Source organism: Macrotis lagotis, chromosome 5 (assembly GCF_037893015.1).
Source record: "Macrotis lagotis isolate mMagLag1 chromosome 5, bilby.v1.9.chrom.fasta, whole genome shotgun sequence".
Lineage (NCBI taxonomy): Eukaryota > Metazoa > Chordata > Mammalia > Peramelemorphia > Peramelidae > Macrotis > Macrotis lagotis.
The window spans coordinates 239,206,775-239,222,625 of NC_133662.1; the positions used below are offsets into that span (position 1 = coordinate 239,206,775).

Sequence of the window (15,851 nt, forward strand, 5' to 3'; positions counted from 1 at the left end):
GCGCGGCGCCGGAAGTCGGTCTCCGCCTCTCCGGGGATAGGACGCTAGCGGCGGACGCCCCTCCGGACACGTGCCTGCGTGCGCTTTGCATCTTGGGGGTTGTAGTTGTGCGCGCTCGCCGCGCGGCGGGGGAGCCGGGAGGGCGGGTCCTCGTGGGTGGAGCCGGCGGAGGATGTGAGCTCACGAGCGGCGCGTGGGGCGGGGGTCGAGGGCCGGAGCCGCGGCGTGGGGGGCGCAGAGCCCAGGGGGACGCTCCCGGGACCCAGGTAGGACAAGGGCCGCGCCCGGCCCCGGGGGCCCGAGGCCGGGGAGGCGCGGAGATGCAGGAGGAGGAGGAGGATGGAAGCCGGGGGAAGGGGCGCGAGGAAGAAGGGAGGGAGAGGCGGAGGGCTGCTCGGGGCAGCTTCTTCTCGTCCCGGCCATTCCGTCCCGACTTCTGGTGAATGGAAGGCAGCCACGCGTGGCCTCCTCGGGCCCGGGCTGAACTTGGCCCCCGCACCCCGCCCTTGACCCGGGCCTCCCGGCTGCCCGCTAGGCAGCAGTGGGGGGCTCCCTCCCCGGGGCCTCGTGGCACCCGCCCGGCCCCCGACACCTCCCCACGCCGCGGCCCCGCGGGGTCCGGAAGGAAGGACTCGGGGCGGCTGTCATCGTCCCCGGAGCCCGGTCCAGGCCGAACGCCAGAGCCCTCGCCTTGGCCAGGACAAGCTGCTGCATGTGAGAAGGGCCGCTGGGCCCTGGACCTCCCAAGTTGGGAAGCCCCCTTGCTCCGTCCTCTAATTGTGGGTTTTCTCGGCTTCCTTGGGAAGGGCCAGGGGAAGCTTCAAAAAGTTCCTGAAGGTTCGACAGGTTGGAAAGGCAGATCGGAAAACACCCTTCTGGTCCGATGCCACAAATTCAGAAGGCGGAGACCAGGTTTCCTCCCTTTCTTCCCTTTTCTAGATAGGATAACCATTGTCCTCCGTCCAGGAGGAGGCAAAGCAGAGGCCACTCCTGGTCCAACCTGTACGGAAGTAATCCCCGCCCAGCAGGAGCCCCCCGCTTCCTGAGGCCAGCCATTCACTCTCCTAGTTAGCAACTTTCACCCACAAAGAAAACCTGTTTCTCCACAATTTCCACCTATTGTCCCAACTTCGGGCCTCCATGGAAGGAGAAACCTAATCCCTCTCCTATATGACGGCCATTTGGATGCTTGTAGTTGTCATTTTCCCTCTTCCCCCTAAATTTCCTAAATGAGTCTAACTGGAGTAGAAATCATCAGGTGTCTCTTCTCCCTACGTCTCCCCTCACCCGACCAAAGACCACATTCATTTTTTCTGATATTCCACCAGTGCTGTATGTAGCTCACTGCTAATGGCAAAAACATTCAACCTGGGAGACTCCTAGCCAGCAAACCACTCTTTGGTCACATCACCGCCTTAATGCTACTAGCCATATGACCTTGAGTAACTCATTCCTTCCTGGGTCTTGGTCTCTGTTTTCTCATTAGTAAGGAGCTGGCCTAGGTGAATGCTTCTTAGTCCCTTCTAGTTCCACCTCTCTGATACCCTTTTCCTTAGCTTGTATAGTTATCCATCTGGGTCCAAATGAAAGACCTTAACTTTATCACTATTAAATTTCTTCTTAGGAGATATGGCCCAATATTCTATCCTACAAAGATCTTTTAAGATTCTGTCATCAGAAATTTGGTAATACCTTTATCCTGGGACCAAGCACCGATCCTTGGGCACTTCCCCAAACTAGGGTGACTTTCCTTAATGCCTCTTCCTGAGAGTTCATCCTTCTATAAAAGCAGATCTGTGTATTTATTGTCTTAAAAAGCTGCCAGAGGTCCTTGGAAAGTTAAGTGACTGAGTCCTTTAGGATTCAAACTCAGGTCTTCCTGACTTCCAGGACCACCCCTTAATAACTCTGCCCTGCTGCTTTTAAAAGTGGGGGAGGGAGGAGAATCAGTCTCCAATCCATGAGATGTGGTCTCTATCCTTCTATACCTGAAGCATCCAGAATGCCATGTCCAAAAAATCCCAGTGTTTGGGGTCCATCATGTGTCTGTTCTGTCATGAAACCTTTCCAGGGCCTTCTTCCTCCACTTAGGAGATAGGGAAGGGCTGGGAACCCCTGTCTTGTCTCTCAGGAAGACAAGCCTTCTGTCATTTATTAGACATGAGAAAACTAATGATGTTTAGGCCTGGCATGAATTTTGCACCAGAACCCACTAAAAAGAATCCAGGGGGTGGTAGTTCCCTAGAACTCTCTAGCTTTCTCCCTTTTGGACTGCTCCTTCTCAGTCTCCTTTTTCTGGATGCTCTTGCTTCTCCCCTTTTTTTTTTTTTTGTAAGAGATGGGGTTAAGTGTCTTACCCAAGCTTTCACAGCTAAGTAACTATTAAGTATCTGAATCTGGATTTGGACTCAGGTCCTCCTGACTCCAGGGCTGGTGTTCTATCCATTGCACCCCGGAGCTGCCCCAGCTTCTCCCTTTGTCGCACTTCTCAGCTCTCGTAGATTTAATTACTTCCATGTTTATAATTCTCCAGTCCTACCCTCTCAGTTGACCTTCAAGTCTGACAGTTGAAGATGTCAGTGGCTTCATATCAGCTTGTTCCAATCTTTTCTCTCCAGTCATTGTTGCTTTTCATCCCTTGCTGAAATCCCTGGTGGTGACTCTTCAGCATGTTTGTAACAAGTTTGTAACTTGCTTTCTTCAGTATTGAGAGGAGGATGGGAAAGAATTCAAACCAGAAAGTAAAATTTTTTAAATTACTTTAAAAACAAAAGGAAGGAAGCAGGAGAGCAGGAGTAGGAGAGGGAAACCAACTTCCTCTTTATTTGAGTGGACAGTTCAAATGCTTTTTATCTGAGTCCTGGGGAAATCTTATATTGGGGAGATTCCCATTTGGTTTGAATTAAGTGTTGGGATTTTGACAAACCTTTGGTATACGTTATATCTGGGATTGGCAGGACTCTTATTTGAAAATTACAAAATGTCTTAGGGGTGGCTAGGTGGCACATAAAGCACCGGCCCTGGAGTCAGGAGTACCTGGGTTCAAATCCGGTCTCAGACACTTAATAATTATCTAGCTGTGTGGCCTTGGGCAAGCCACTTAACCCCATTTGCCTTGCAAAAAAAAAAACTGAAAAAAGAAAAACCCATAAAATGTCTTATAATATCTCATGATACCATTTTTTGTTGTCCCTGTGAACCCTCTGTCTGTCTTCAAGGGTCTTCAGCTTGCTCTCCTATTGCTAGTTTGGTTCCTCACTCTGTATCTCTGAGGGCTGTCAAGCTATTTTCATGGGGGCCTAGAGGGATAAGAGGAGCAGGTGCTGCCAGACTGTAGATGCCATCTTTTCCTAGGTCTACCTGGTGCAATAAACTCACTCCCATTGAAAAATAAGACACTTGCTTGATCCTTTGCCTCTGATGTGGAGTCTGAAGCATCACCTCAAGGAGATTGACCAAATTCTCAGTCTCACCAGTTGGCTGCTAAGATTTAATTGATTATTGGAAGTTCTTTTCTTAAATTTACCCTTCTCTTGACTTCTGTTGTTCTCTCTTCTCTTCTGCCTTCAGTCCTGAGATTATGAGGCTTTGGCCTCCACCAACTGCTTGCCTGTGACTTCCTCCATCACAGTGGAACGCCCCAGGCCCACCTCCTGCCGTGTGGTCATCTACCTGCAGCGGGAGATGTCCGGAGACACCTGCCTGGCTGGCCTCTGCCCAGCCTCAGGGTCTAAGCCCAAGCCAGGGGGCTTCAAGGGTGGTGGGATGGGCAACAAATACATCCAGCTCAATGTGGGGGGCTCCCTGTACTACACTACGGTGCGGGTGCTCACTCGGCATGACACCATGCTCAAGGCCATGTTCAGTGGGCGCATGGAGGTGCTGACTGATAAGGAGGGTAAGGACCCAAGACTGAGCCTTGGACTGGGGGGTTTCCTTGGGCAAACTCGAGAAATGTGGTGATTTTCCCTTTGTAGAGCCGAGTGGGAGGTTGGAGGTGGCTTAGTCCGCTCCTTGTCTTACAGTGGGTGAGGGCCCAGGAGTGAAGTGACTTCCCTCCCTCAATCCTACAGCCCTTTGTACACATCACCCCACCCCACCCCCCTTCCTACTGTTGCTCTGGAGCAGTAGGAACAAAGGCTTCTGGGGCCTGCAGTAATCCGTCCCCCTGGATTTTGGTCTGAATTCCCAGGCTGGATCCTCATAGACCGATGTGGAAAGCACTTTGGCACCATTTTGAATTACCTCCGCGATGACACCATCACCCTCCCCCAGAATCGGCAAGAGATCCAGGAGCTGATGGCAGAAGCCAAATATTACCTCATCCAGGGCCTGGTGGACATGTGCCAGGCGGCACTGCAGGTGGGCAGAGGAGCAATGTCAGTGCCCAAGCAGCATCCCTCCCCTTCCCTTCTGGGCAGAGACACATCAGCCTCCCAAGAAAGACTGAAAGCAAACCCTTTATCTTGGGCTACCTTAACCTTTGACTGCCTCCATTGCCAAGTCCTGGAGGCCACCAACCCATCACTCAGTCATCACTGCCCAGAGGGATGCTTTCCAAGTCAGGGTACAGCCCTAGTCACACCAGGCCTGCAGGGCAGTGGCATGACCCTGGACCAGGGAAGCAGGACATCTGGCTCCAGGCCTTATCTTGCCCCCAAGTAAAGTGTGACCTTGATCAAGTTACTAGGCAAGATTCACAGTGGAGTGAGTGCTGGGAGTCTTAAATCCAGTCCTAGAGGCTGACTAGCTATGTGGCCCTGGAGCAGTCACTTAACTGCCGCCTGCCTGAGTTTCCTCATTTGTAAAATGAGATAAACTAGATCATTCTGAAGATAAAAATGAGATATTTGTATAGAAATAATGGGTGTTGACCTGATTTTCCCTCTCTGAGTCTTCTTCCCATCCACACTCTGTCCTGTCTGCCCACTCGGGTTTTGGGAAGGGATGGGCAGAGGCGTTAAGCATAAGAGCCGCTCTGCCAGCAACACTCAGCACCCTGGGTGATAGGCACACAGAAGGAAGTTAGCAGCAGCCCCATAACCCAGCCCCTCCTCTCACTCATACCCATGCAGGATAAGAAGGATTCCTATCAACCCGTGTGCAACATCCCCATCATCACGTCACCAAAAGAGGAAGAGCAGCTCATCGAAGCTTCTACTAAGGTAGGGCCACAGTCCCGGAGGGTGGGGAGGGAGGCCAGAGGCAGCCCCGCTGCATCACCTTTTCCCACCTTTCCCTACAGCCTGTGGTAAAGCTACTGTATAATCGAAGCAACAACAAGTACTCCTATACCAGGTAGGGGGGACGCCCAAGGTGGCTGCAGTCTGAGGGAGGGGGACCCAGCCCAGGCGGCAGCTTCTCTGCTCCCAACACGGGGCGCGTGGGCTCACTCCAATGACCTTTTGTTGTAGCAACTCTGATGACCACTTGCTGAAGAACATCGAGCTGTTTGACAAACTCTCTCTACGCTTCAACGGCCGCGTGCTCTTCATTAAAGACGTTATCGGAGATGAAATCTGCTGTTGGTCCTTCTACGGCCAGGGCCGGAAGCTGGCCGAGGTGTGCTGTACCTCCATCGTCTACGCCACTGAGAAGAAACAGACAAAGGTAGGCCAGGCCATGGGCGTCCAGCGTCCATCTCTTAACTGAGTTGGCGTCTTGATAGACATGACCAGTATCCTCGAGAAGGGTTAGGTAAGCTTGAGCATGCCCGCAGAAAGTAGAGGAGTTACAGAATAGGCTGGGCTGCATCAGGGCCTGGCGATGTCCAAGAAGGGGAGAGGAGGGGAGGGATGAGAGCGCCGAGTCTCCCCAATCAACTCAGGAGGGTTGGGTTTGGTGCAGTACAGCCCAGGCATGGCTGTGGGTCTCTGAATGGGTTAATTCTGCTGGGAGACCTGACCATTCTCAGGCCCTTTCCCATCCATGGTATCAATTTAGCATCTCAAAAATCCATGGGATAGGTGGCTGAGGGAGAGTCCACCTCATTTAACCAATGAGGAAATTGAGAAAATGCTGTTAAAAGCTAAAGCTACAAAGGACCTGGGAAATCACTTCCAACACCCTTATTTGACAGAGGCTCAAGAAAGTAAAATTATTTTTCCACAGTCAGTCCAGAAAGACCTGAGCTGTCTGGACACCCCAAAACTAAACTTTCCACACACTGGGAGGCCAGATCAGCCAATCCCCCCAATCACCATGTTCTGTTGACCGTATGTCACACAGCATAACTGTCCTTCCCACAAGAAGCCACAGAGATTTCCTGAAGCACAAAGGAGCATTTCTTTCCATTTCATAGACGAGAAAAACTAAGGCCCTGCACAAAATGAGGCTTTGGTGTTTGGGGGCTCTCTTCCAAGGCAGCAGTATGTGATCACACCACCAGTCTTGGAACCCTCTCTAAAGCCCTTTTGGTCTTCCTGGGCCCCAGGTGGAGTTCCCAGAGGCCCGAATCTATGAGGAGACTCTCAATGTCCTGCTCTATGAGACACCTCGAGTCCCTGACAACTCTTTGTTGGAGGCCACGAGCCGGAGCCGGAGCCAGGCTTGCCCCGGTGAAGAAGAGGAAACCTTTGAACTACGGGACCGAGTCCGTCGCATTCATGTCAAACGCTACAGTACCTATGATGATCGGCAGCTCAGCCACCAGTCCTCTCATCGGGACTGACGGTGCCTCTGGGCAGTGGGACCCAAACAACCCAGCTTCCCCCTCTTGCTGGTGCACCCATCCCAGCATCACTTGTGGGGCCAGCATCTGCCTCCCCCCTCCAGGGTGGGACAGAATCCTCCGGAGAGGCTAAGAAGGGTGGGAGGGGCAAGAACCTTGCCCACCAGTGGCATAGTTAGCCCTTCCCTGCAGTCTCCCGGCTCTCTGCCATGATAGCCCAAAGGCACTGTTCTCCAGGACACACATAGCCTTGTAATCTGGGGCTCGACGTTTCCAAGTTCTCCTTAAGGAGACCCTGAAGATCCAGACCTTGGTTTTTCCTTGTACTCTCTGCCTTGTGCCCTTTGCTAAAGTCTGGGCTGGGAGCGAGGGTTGGGTGCTGCTTCAGGGCCTCTTTCTGGGGTCCAGTAAGGGCTGAGAATTCAGGTCCAGAGATATTGCTGGTATGCCTCCCCTTGGGATCTTTTCTAGTCTGATCTGATTTTGCTAGAGTCTAAAATATTCTCTCTTGAAGGTGGACATGAGGTGGAAGATGCTGGGCTGGGCTGCTGGCACCTCCCTTTTGGCCTCCACTCACTCTGCTTCTCAAAGGGTTCCTCAACCCCCTGCCTGGACAGGAAGGTACCTGCTGAGTTACAGGGTGTCACCCCCTTTCCTTAGCCTTTCTCCTGTAGAATGGAAGATGAGTTGCTGGGCATTGCTGTATGGTGCCCTGACTGCCACCTTCAGAAAACAGGGTCTTTTGAAATGACCGCTGCTGCGTTTACTGGAAACACTATAGTAGCTCTAGGCAAAGTAGTTGGACAGTTTTCTTTAGAAAACACTACCCCCCCCCCAATTCAGAAAGTAGAGGTCTATTTTTCAAGTGTTCACCAAGAAATCCTTAAGTCACTCATCTCTGAGCTCTGAGCTGATCAGCAGCCAGAGCACTGGCCAAACCCAGGTCGGAGACAATCAGTTGCTGCCGAGCTGCAGAACCTGCCACCACGGCCTCCCCCACATGTGGCTCCGGTGTTCGCCTTGTATAGCACTTTTGAAATGACTGTCCTGTCTTGAAGCTGCCCTTTGTATTGGTTTTTTAAAATCAGAACTGGATGACCTTCCTTAGCCTGATAGCCACCAAAGGGTTAAGAGAGCTGGGTATGGTATGGTGGGGGTAGCACCGCTATTTACCACCCCTACCCCAGACTCTGTGCCTGAAACTAAAGACCCTTTTGAGCCAATCAGCAGCCAGAGCTGGTGGTCAGGCTGCTTCTGGCTCTGAGGGAGGTCCTGGGGTTTCTTTTCCCTTCTCTGCCTCAAAGGTCAGGTGGGCCCTTGGCTCAATGAGGGCCTCACTTTTCTCACTAACCTTTTAAATGGCAATAGTTCTGTTCCCTGATTAGCACAGGCAATGGAAGCAAACACTAATTTTTAATAAAATCTTGTTACACTGTATATCAAGTGGGAATTTATTTCCGTGACGGGAAGTGGCCAGTTGTCAGTTTGGTCATTTTCCCATTCCAAATGACTGTTTCCCTCCCAGATCCAACCCTATGTGGTCTATTTATACCAAAGCAGGTCCTCCCAGGCAGGGAAGCAATCTAATTTTGAAGACCTGAAATAGGCCGTGTTGCTCACTGGGTCCTAATAGACCAAGCAGTTCCAACAGGACAAGGAAGGGGTAGATGACCCATAGCTGTGCTGCCAGTACAGGCAGCCCTACTTTTACTTTTCTTAGAAAAATACAATTTTTTTTAGGTTTTTTGAAAGGCAATGGGGTTAAGTGACTTGCCCAAGGCCACACAGCTAGGTAATTATTAAGTGTCTGAGACCGGATTTGAACTCAGGTCCTCCTGACTCCAGGGCCGGTGCTCCATCCACTATGCCACCTAGCCGCCCTGAAAAATACAATTCTTCATCCTCCAGACAAGACAGAAAAAAGGAGAGGTCTCTGGGGGCAATTCTGTCAGTCTTAATCATCAAAGTTAAACCCAAGACTCCCTTTTATAATTCTTTTTCACCATGGCCCAGGAACCCAATGTGTTAACCAACTCTATCTCCAGTAACGATGGGTCACCTTCCCCAATCCCCCTGGATCCCCCACAGCCTTTCTTAGAAAGGTGGACAGTGTCTAAAACCTTGGCCAGAGACCCTTCTGTGCTCTCATCCTGCCCTTGTCAGGAACCAGAGACCAAGAGGGAAAAACTCTTGCTGGCTCTATCCTTACTCCTCATCAGCCCAGGTCAGGAGTGGCCAAGTCAGATGGCATTCTAATCCAGACCCCATGCTGAAGAGTGGAGATGCTCAGGCCTGAGGTGGAGCTTCCTCAGGGGAAGGGTGTTGGGGGGGGAAAGAGCAAGTTCTGGTGGCTCCTTTGCTCTCGGAAAGGACAGAATGGACAGACACCAAGTGTCTGGGGCCAGGAGGCGAGCCGGTGCCATGATGCAGACATGGAGAGGGTGGCCAGGCGTGCACTGATTTATTGACCAAATCTCACACTCCGAAGCAACTTGGAATGGGCAGGGGGATCCCTCCTGCCTCCTGTGGCAGCCAAACAGGTTGGGCTCCTGCTTGGGAAGGTTTACTGGAACATGGTGTGGGCAGGGCAAGGAAGGCTGGTTTTGGAGGAGTCCAATGTGGGTCTTTAAAGAAAATAGTTACACAACCCCAAAAAACAAACCAAATAGAACAAACTATAAGAGGTGCCAAAACCACAGTGGCCCAATGTTCCGCAGCCTTGTGAGGTGGAAGTCCTCAGGTAGGCCGAGCCGGACACAGATCCTGAGTTGATCTACCAGTGGAGACCGGAAGGGGGTGTTTTCTCATCCTTATTGCTCTCCAGGGAGAAGGGGGGAATTCGAACATCAAAGTGAGATCCGTCGGGCCTCTCAAAACGGAACGTGCCCCTACAAGATGAGAAAGAGTCCAACTCAGGGGGTGCTTTGGCCTGAACCTTGCATGCCCATTAGGAACCCCACCTTCTTGACTATGAACAAGTTTGGGGGAAAAAAGTCCAAAGTTCCCCCCTCCCTAACCTGGGGAAAGAGACAAGTAGCTTAACCAATCCTCTCCTCACACCAGTGGGTTCAAAGGTCAAAGGTTCTTCAACGGGTCCATGACCTTTCTTTTTAAACATTGTGACAACTATATTTTGATATCATTCACTTCCTTTGTAGTCCTATGTTTCTTTTGCATTTAGAAAATTATGGGCTTCCCTTGCCCTAGGCTCTGACTGGAGGCAGGATAAGGCCAAGTTGGTAAAGTCTCCCTGACCTTCAAGGGGAGCCCAGGAGAGAGCCCCAAGTAGGCCCAGAGCTCTTCCCCATCCCTTGGAGCCCAAGACTGGCTGACCAGGGGTTCAGAACCCTTCTGATAAGCCTCCCTTCTCCACCCAGGAGGGAGAGCAGTGCCTGTCCTGGTGGCCGAGCCAGGACAAGGGGCTCACTCACCACATGTGCCCACTGGACGCCTGCAGAGAAACGTGACTGCTGTACTGGAAAGCTGGCTGTTCTTTGGATAAGACAGGCTCCTGGGCAGGGGTAGGGGGTGGGGCAAAAAATGAGCAGATCAGAGGAGAGGTAACATTTTTTTAGTGTTTTTTTTTTTTTGCAAGGCAATGGGGTTAAGTGGCTTGCCCAAGGCCACACAGCTAGGTCATTATGAAGTGTCTGAGGCCAGACTTGAATTCAGGTCCTCCTGACGCCAGGGCCAGTGCTCTATCCAGTGTGGCTCCTAGTCGCCCCTGAGGGGTACTATTTAAAGCAAGGAGCAGAGGACACTCAGAGGGAGTTCCCTGCTGCCCCTATCAGAGAGTCCACAAAGAAGAGCATCAGGCGCCCTCGCTCCTAGACCAGAGGAATGAACATGCTGGTCAACCCTCCAGCCCGCAGGTGCCTCCCCCTGGTGCCAACTAAGACCTGACATGGCTCATTGAAGGGGATGAACAAGATCCTTGGTGCCAAACCCCAGAGACGTCAAGATCAGTGTTGGCCAGAAGTTCTGTAGTCCAATGCCTCTCACACCCCCCTGCCCCCAAATCATACTATGAAGAAAAGTGGCCTCAGGGCAAGCCTCCAGGGGATCCAAGTGCAGCCGGGAGGGGAAACTCAAAGCCTTACCCTGCCCACCACGCCTCGGCCTCGCACAGTCTCCAGTGTGCCCGACAAGCTGAATATCCTCCAGTGTCGTTCCCGAAGCTGTACCACATCGCTGTCCAGGTTTTCCAAACGGATGCAGTAGCGCCACTGCCCAAGAAATGAGAAGGTCAGAAAGGAGGAAGAGGGTATGACCCCTGCTCAGCCCTCATCCAGTTCCTCTCTTCTCTCTCTCCACCCTCCCAAGTCACAGGAAAAACTAAGGATAATGTCTGAGAATGTGATGTGACTCTCTCCTTCCCTGGTCCAAAAAGAAAAGCCCATCCATCTCCTCAAGCACCGCACCACACCATCCCCCATCCTGGAGCTTCCACGGAAGGAAAACCTACTTACCCAATAGACATGGGAATTCTGGGCCTCCTGAGGAAAGAAGCACAAAGACGTAAGACCCAGAGAGCAGGGACCACACCTGTCTGGAGTGGGGAAATCCTAGGCCAGTTCCCAGGGCACTATGGAAGCCAGAGCCCCCCTGCAGATGCCAGACTGGGGTGAACATGGCCTGAGGCAGCAAGCCAGATGGCTCTTCTCTAATACAGGGAGCCCAGACCCTCCCTGGCATCATCGTCCAAAGGCCGCCAATTACGAGCATCCGGCAGATACCTGAGGTGTAACCCAGCCCCAGCCCTCCCTCTAATGAGCCTCCTGAAGCAGAGGTCAGAGCCAGAAAAGGCAGCAGAAGCTGGACCCTGGTGCCAAATGATCTGCTCTGGACCAGCCCTGAACAGACGAGGCTGGACACAGCCTTAGAAGAACCGTATGCTTGAACAACACAGTAGAATCTGAGTCCCAGATAAGAGGATGCCCCAAGTAGGAACGTACCCTCATGCCCATGTAGAAGGGGATGACAGTGACACGGATGTTCTCGGTAGTTTCCCGGTGGACGTCAGACAACTCCAGCCAGGGGTGATTCTTCTCCTGCCAAGCACGAAGGGTCTCCCGAGCCACAAAGGGTGGAACTGGGAGAGGAGTGAAGCTGCCAGCTGACCCCAGGGCTCTGCTCTCAGATCCAAGCCCAGGTTTTCCACGCTCCTGTCTGCTAGGACCCTCCCTCTCCACCCCACCTCAGGAAACACTAGGGCAGAGGAGGACCCAGACATTGGATGGAGGCCTGGGGTTGAGGACAAATTCTAAGACCAAGTCTCTAGAAACAGCCATCCTGCTTGGCCCAGCATCCCTCTTTAGAGGCCAGTACCTTTTGATTGCTCATAGAGGAGAAATCTTTCAAACAGCTCGTGTTGGATGGGCACCTGGTCAGTGGATGTGTAGGGGAGGATGTCTTCATGGCTAACATAGTCCAATCCTAGGGAAGGAAGCCAGAGGAGCCCAGTGAGCCCCACAGAACTGCCCAGCCTATGCCCAGGAGGATTGTTCCCCAGAGATACGGGTTCATGCCCATCACTCCCTAGAGCTACTTCCCTTTCATTAGCTCTGTCTGAAGGGAGCAGGTCTAGCGAGGCACAAGGTCTGGCTGGCCCCTTTAGCCGTCTCACCCCAGAGAGAAGATCAGTGCCAAAGTTTGGCTGAATGAAGGCATTTCCCAAAGAACCTCAGGCACAGCCCAGTGTCCTGTCCTTCCTGAAGGGGCCAAGTGGAGGGCAATTCAGACTTTCCATCACCTACCTGGTATGGCATAGAGAGCTCTACTGTCATCATGGTTGGCCAAGAACGTCACAGCTTCGGTCTGAGATCTCTGAGACTGAGGCGAGACAGAAGGTGGGGGCTAGGTCTGGGTCGGATCTCTGCCACTGCCCACCCCGCTGCTGCCTCCACTTGGCCCTTCGGTCGGGCCGATATCCAGGTGCACTTACTATGTGGGGGCAGTCCCGGGCATCAATCAGCACCTGGTAGTACGTGTGGGTCTTGCCTTTCACCTCCTTAGAGCCATGGCCAGCGGGGTTCTCTGTTCTGTGGGTGCAGAGAGGGCTCAGAGCTATAGGGCTAGGGGCAATGAGAGGCCTGGGAGCCACTCTCCCAAGGGTCGGTGAGCCTCCTGCTCCAGGTGCTTCAGCAGACATTCTCCTAGGGCCTCTCCTGGCACAGTGAGGCCTCAGAGCCCCTAGGACTCATTAGGAGTGCTCCCCTGCCACCCTCACAAGTACAAACAGAGTGGAGCAGCTTACTTTTCTGGGGCAGCAGAAGCCACATCACGGTCATACAGCCTGGCCTGCCAGGGAAATAGGACGACCCCTCGGTAGCCAAATATACTATGAAGGAAGAGCTGCAAGAAAGAAGAGCACAGTGAGACAGCGGGCCTGGCCACGACCTCCCCTGGGCAGGAACGTCATCCACTTCAGAGACCTAGAGTGACCCCAGGCCACATCCAGAGACAAGAGAGGAGGTGACTGTGTCCCTCAGAGCCACATGGCAGAGGCCCTCTCTCTGCCTGCACTGCAGTCTCCCCAACTGGACCATCCCTACGTACATACAAGTGGAGGACTCTGGGCAAGTCACAGCCCCTCCATCTGTTTCCCCATCTATAAAACAGGGACAACAGAAGCATCTCTCTCCAAGGAATACTGTGAGGTTAAAATAAGTTTGGCTATGTATAAAGTGCTTTGTAAACCTTAAACACAGATGTTGCCTATTATCATCATTCAGGCAGCTAGGTGGCCCAGAGGACAGAGCACAAGGCCTGGAGTTCTGAAGACCTCAGATGCTTACTAGCCTCAGATCTAGCCTCAGATACTTACTAGCTGGACTCTGGGCAAATCACTTCACCCTGTTTGCCTCAGTTTCCTCCTCTGTAAAAATGAACTGAAGAAGGAAATGACAAATCCCTCCAGTATCTTTGCTAAGGAAACTCTATGTGGGTCACAAAGAGTCAGCTATAACTCAAACAATTCAACAAAAATGATCACTGTTATCACAGACTCTGCTGATCTTACTCCCCATAACACTGGTCCACGTACAACCCAGTGGAAACCAGGACCCCCAACCCCTGCCCCCAGAGTCAAGCACGGCTGACTCCGGGCCCTAAACTAGTCTTTGCCAATTCCAGAAAACACCCCTAAGAAAACCAGTCGATGCTGCCCTCCACCTGCTCACCTGGCCAGTCTCGTATTTTCCATTCTGCTTTGGCACCTCAAATACACCAACTGTTTCCAACACTTTGCCCTCTGGTCGGTTTCTGAAAAGAAGAGCATTAAAGCGAATGGCTGAGGGGCTCCTTCTAAAAGCTGAGCTTGAGGTGGGGAATACCTGAAGGGAGGGTTACCAGAGACCACTGGGCAGCTGCATTCAAGAGCTGGGCCTGAGTGGGGAAGACCTGAGTTCAAATCTAAACTCAGACCCTTACTGGCTAGGGGACCCTGGCAAGTCACTTCAGTGGTCTCCCTCAAGTCCTTCAACTGTAAAATGGAGATAATAACAGTACTGCCTCGGCAGGGAGGTGGGCAGTAGGGTTCTATAATGATGTATTCTCTCTGGGGTGTCCCTGTCACCTCTGGACAGGTTTTAGACCTCAGGGAAGTCAATGCCTGTGCCTGGGAGACCCAGGTTGAGCAGGCCAAAGAATTAAGCGTGGAAACCATGGCCAAAGGAGAAGGCTGTGTGGCCCAGGCACACTGGCTCTGGAGTCAGGGTAGAAGCCCCGAGTGTAAATCCTGCTTCAGGTATTCACTATGTGACCTTGAGCAAATCATAAAGCCACCTGGGACTCAGTTTCCTCATCTGTAAAATGAAGGAGTTGGACTCAGGGGTTTCTGAGGTGGCTCCTCAGTCTAGGTTTCCTCTAAGATCCCTGAGTCCACATGCCCCGGCAGACTAGTACCAAGAGGGCCCCACTTCCTCCCCACCCCACAAGAATTTACCAAGCACTTGTTTTGTACCCATTAAATGAACCCAGTCCTGTCCTGGGAGTCTATATTCCACTTGCCTGCTATGTGCTAAGAACAAAACACCTAAAACAGAGACCAAGCTCTCTGGGCTCAAAGCCCTCCCCGTGGCCTCCTGCCTCTCAGCCATCTCCTGCCTTTGCTCCCCCCCAAGCCCTACCCGCTGCCTCCAGGATGCCCACCACCAGCAGCCACAGCACCATCTTCTCTGGCCCGGTGGCCACGCTGGTCATTTTGACCTCCTAAATGTCTTTCTTTCCAGCTCGGCCTTGAGGCTCTCCCCGCACCACGCAGGCACGACTATGGACCCATTGAGGCTCAGAAGCACCGCTCCCCCCATCCAATTTCCCAGACTTCTTACTCTGACCCCCAACTCTAAGATCCCTGGCTTGACTGTCAAACGTGTCACTGCATCCTTCATCTTGGGGCGATTGTGCCGGCTGCCCCCCATCCTCAGAATGCCTGGCCCCCGGACTCTGCCTCCACTCCCTTCTTCCTTCAAGGCTCAGTGCAAGCCCCCCTTCTACAAGTCTCTCCTCTTCCTTGGAAGCCCAGAACCCGGGAGGGGCCGGTGCCCAGCGAGAGGGCCTTTGGCCGAGACTAACTTCTCAGAAGTGGGCGCTCGCTTATTCTAGGATTCTCGTTTGTGAAAACAAAGAGCTCCGGCCGGGCCCTGTGGCCGGGCCCTGCGGCCGGGCGCTGTGGCCGGGCCCGGGCCGCCGGGGCCAGTTTCCCGCCAGTCCGGAGCGGAAACCCGAGCAATCCCAGGGAGCTTCTGCTCGGCTTCTCCGGGGCTGCCCGGGCCGCCGCTGCGGCGCTCAATGCGGGAGCCCCCGGCCTCGTCCCTCACTGCCCCCGGAGGCCCGTCCCTGGGCACAGGCGGCCCCACGCGGCCCGCGGGCCCCGGCAGCCGCCAGGCCCGGCCCGGGCCGCGTCCGGATACAAAGTAGCCACCGCAGTCCCCGGGGGCGGGCCCTGGAGGCCGGGCCCCGCCCCGCCGCCCCCGCCCCCTCACCGGGACGAGAGGTGCCTCCGCGCCGTGGCCGCCGGGGGGCGGGTCGCGAGGGGCCGCGGCGGCCGCACCGCCGCCAGCGGCCGGGCCCACCAGCAGCAGCGGCGGCCGCCCAGGGCCAGGGCCCCGCGGGCCACGCAGCCCGCCATGTCGGCGCTCGGGCCGCCGCGGACGCGCCGCCGGGGTCACGGTCACCGACG

At 53.6% G+C, this 15,851-nt stretch overlaps 2 protein-coding genes across 3 annotated transcripts; one reads left to right on the plus strand and one right to left on the minus strand.

The window, feature by feature from the left end:
• The first annotated feature begins 179 nt into the window (after positions 1-179).
• On the plus strand, positions 180-8,227 carry TNFAIP1 (TNF alpha induced protein 1). 2 transcript variants are annotated; one of them, XM_074189031.1, is made up of 7 exons: positions 180-266; positions 3,571-3,898; positions 4,193-4,362; positions 5,076-5,165; positions 5,246-5,298; positions 5,415-5,610; positions 6,302-6,423. In XM_074189031.1, exons 2-7 carry the CDS (start codon positions 3,685-3,687, stop codon positions 6,374-6,376), a joined length of 798 nt encoding a protein of 265 aa, XP_074045132.1. In that variant the 5' UTR covers positions 180-266; positions 3,571-3,684; the 3' UTR covers positions 6,377-6,423. The 2 variants fall into 2 exon arrangements, with proteins under 2 accessions (XP_074045132.1, XP_074045131.1); XM_074189030.1 differs by lacking the exon at positions 6,302-6,423 and adding an exon at positions 6,434-8,227 and having other exon boundaries at positions 181-266.
• An 889-nt stretch (positions 8,228-9,116) lies between these two features.
• Positions 9,117-15,815, minus strand: POLDIP2 (DNA polymerase delta interacting protein 2). Its single transcript, XM_074189029.1, has 11 exons — positions 15,655-15,815; positions 13,852-13,933; positions 12,927-13,024; positions 12,615-12,711; positions 12,427-12,502; positions 11,999-12,106; positions 11,626-11,762; positions 11,140-11,166; positions 10,771-10,896; positions 10,102-10,181; positions 9,117-9,558 (listed from the first exon to the last, which is right to left on the minus strand). The coding sequence occupies exons 1-11, from the start codon at positions 15,798-15,800 to the stop codon at positions 9,444-9,446; spliced, it is 1,092 nt and encodes a 363-aa protein (XP_074045130.1). The 5' UTR covers positions 15,801-15,815; the 3' UTR covers positions 9,117-9,443.
• Positions 15,816-15,851: the final 36 nt, after the last annotated feature.

What these genes read in the sequence shown, in the direction of transcription:
- TNFAIP1 (XM_074189030.1), top strand. Translation starts at nt 3,685, where the DNA reads ATGTCCGGAGACACCTGCCTGGCTGGCCTCTGCCCAGCCTCAGGGTCT. An exon ending in GGTGCTGACTGATAAGGAGG is followed by an intron (nt 3,899 to 4,192) that starts GTAAGGACCCAA and finishes CTGAATTCCCAG; the next exon opens with GCTGGATCCTCATAGACCGA. An exon ending in TGTGCCAGGCGGCACTGCAG is followed by an intron (nt 4,363 to 5,075) that starts GTGGGCAGAGGA and finishes ATACCCATGCAG; the next exon opens with GATAAGAAGGATTCCTATCA.
- POLDIP2 (XM_074189029.1), bottom strand. Translation starts at nt 15,800, where the DNA reads ATGGCGGGCTGCGTGGCCCGCGGGGCCCTGGCCCTGGGCGGCCGCCGC. An exon ending in CGGAGGCACCTCTCGTCCCG is followed by an intron (nt 13,934 to 15,654) that starts GTGAGGGGGCGG and finishes TCTTCTTTTCAG; the next exon opens with AAACCGACCAGAGGGCAAAG. An exon ending in AGCTCTCTATGCCATACCAG is followed by an intron (nt 12,107 to 12,426) that starts GTAGGTGATGGA and finishes TTCCTTCCCTAG; the next exon opens with GATTGGACTATGTTAGCCAT.